We start from the raw sequence: 1895 nt of genomic DNA on the forward strand, positions 1-1895 counted from the left end.
GATGACTCAGAAGGTACAACTCTTGTGCTCATTAGCTCTGCAGTGTCTGGTTGTGGAATCACTACAACAGAGACGCATATAGCTTACAAGTATTGCTTAGATAAACAGCTTAAAAATAAGCTAGACTGATAAATAAAACCATATCTATTAGAAGTTAATGAAGATTATTAGCTATAAATAAAATGAGTACACACGCTAAGTTGAATTAACACTCTCTAGGCTACAGTTCACTCTTAGAAGATTATTGTACACTTTCTATGAGCAATTGTACACTCCATTTGAGCTTCTGTACACTCTATCTGAGCTATTGTACACTCCTATCTTAGCTATTGTACAGTTCATATGGGCTATTTCATAGGCCTCATCTTAACTTGTACCCTCCATCTTAACTATTCTACACTCTTTCCAACACATGTTGCTCTGAAGTCTTCATCATATCATCGATAGCCCGTACTGTTCTGCCTCAAAGGTAAAAACTCTACACAGTACTGTACATAATAATGTCTTTTTATATTACAGATCATAAGCACTAGAAAAACCTTTCTTAATTTTTAAGTGTAGGTAGAGAATTAGAATCACAAACACGTTTTATCCTTATACTATCTTATTTTAGGTAGTTTTTCAAAGTATGGGATCAGATTAACTAGTATTTAGTTATTTTATAAAATAAATGATGCACTGAGATACAAAAACATTAACATACAAGCTCAGTCCTAAAACACATTAAACTCATATGTCAAACTACATTTGCATTTGCCACTTGTTAAGGTTAGGTTCTCCAACAAGGTCATAATGTCAATAAGTACTCGGAACTTTTTCAACCCTTTTATATTTCCTAAAGGCATCACACCTACTAGTAAGAAACATGCACTCTGTTTATGTCTGGTAGAGATCTGGTCACTCTCTCTCCATCTTTCCATCTCTCCATCTTTCCATCTCTCCATTTCTCCATCTCTCCCTCCCTTCCCTTACCCTCTTTTCCCCTCTCTTTCCCTCTCTTTCCCTCTCTTTCCTTCTCTTTCCCTCTCTTTCCCTCTCTTTTCCTCGCTTTCCCTCTCTTTCGCTCTCTTTCCCTCTCTCTCCCTCCCTTACCCTCCTTTCCCCTATCTGTCTCTCTCTTTCTCTCTCTTTCTCTCTCTTTCTCTCTTTTTCCCTCTTTCTCCCTCCTTTTGCCTCCCTTTCTCTCTCTTTTCCTCTCTTTCCCTCTTATTCCCTCACTTTTCCTCTCTTTCCTCTTTCTTTTCCTCTCTCTTTCCTTCTCTCTCCCTCTCTCTTTCCCTCTTTCTTTCCTTCTCTTTCCCTCTCCCTCTTTTCCTCTCTCCCTCTCTTTCCCTCTCCTTTTCTCTCTCTCCCTTTCCCTATCCCTTCCTCTCCCATCCTTCTCTTCTTTTTGCATTCAGTTTTTCTTACATAAATATTCCATGACGAACCCATAGTAGTTGTCTTTGTAATCGGTAATAAAGGTGAAGGTCAGACTCTGGTCTATCGGGTTGAGGTAGAGCGTCGATTGAGGAGCCTCAGTACCACAGATCTGTATTGTGTTTCTATCATATCCGCTCACTCCAGTGATGTTGACATAGTCAAGGCACCTGTCCTCTAAGGCTATGTTAGTTTGAGCTGTAAAATCTAGTCTGATTTGAGACTTTGCAGGGATATCAGTGATGGTCACAGAGGCGTTGCTGCCATCACTGTAAGGGCTTGGGTAGTTTTTGTGAGTTGCGATGTAAAGGAAACCTTGTGATGAGACTCTACGGTTGAAGTTCTTATCTAAATATATGGGGAGCACCGCTGGAAAATTAAAAATAGCTGAAGATTGGAGAACAACGGTTAGCAAGTGGCACGTCTGTGGTTCAACAACTGTTACCGAAAGTCATGAAAGGCATCTAACACCTCAG

At 39.8% G+C, this 1895-nt stretch overlaps 1 protein-coding gene across 1 annotated transcript; it reads right to left on the bottom strand.

The window, feature by feature from the left end:
* Positions 1-853: 853 nt before the first annotated feature.
* On the bottom strand, positions 854-1396 carry LOC137398445 (octapeptide-repeat protein T2-like). Its single transcript, XM_068084556.1, has one exon. The coding sequence runs from the start codon at positions 1394-1396 to the stop codon at positions 854-856; it is 543 nt and encodes a 180-aa protein (XP_067940657.1).
* Between the last annotated feature and the right edge of the window lie 499 nt (positions 1397-1895).

The sequence above is a fragment of the Watersipora subatra genome, chromosome 6 (assembly GCF_963576615.1).
Source record: "Watersipora subatra chromosome 6, tzWatSuba1.1, whole genome shotgun sequence".
Classification (NCBI taxonomy): Eukaryota; Metazoa; Bryozoa; class Gymnolaemata; order Cheilostomatida; family Watersiporidae; genus Watersipora; species Watersipora subatra.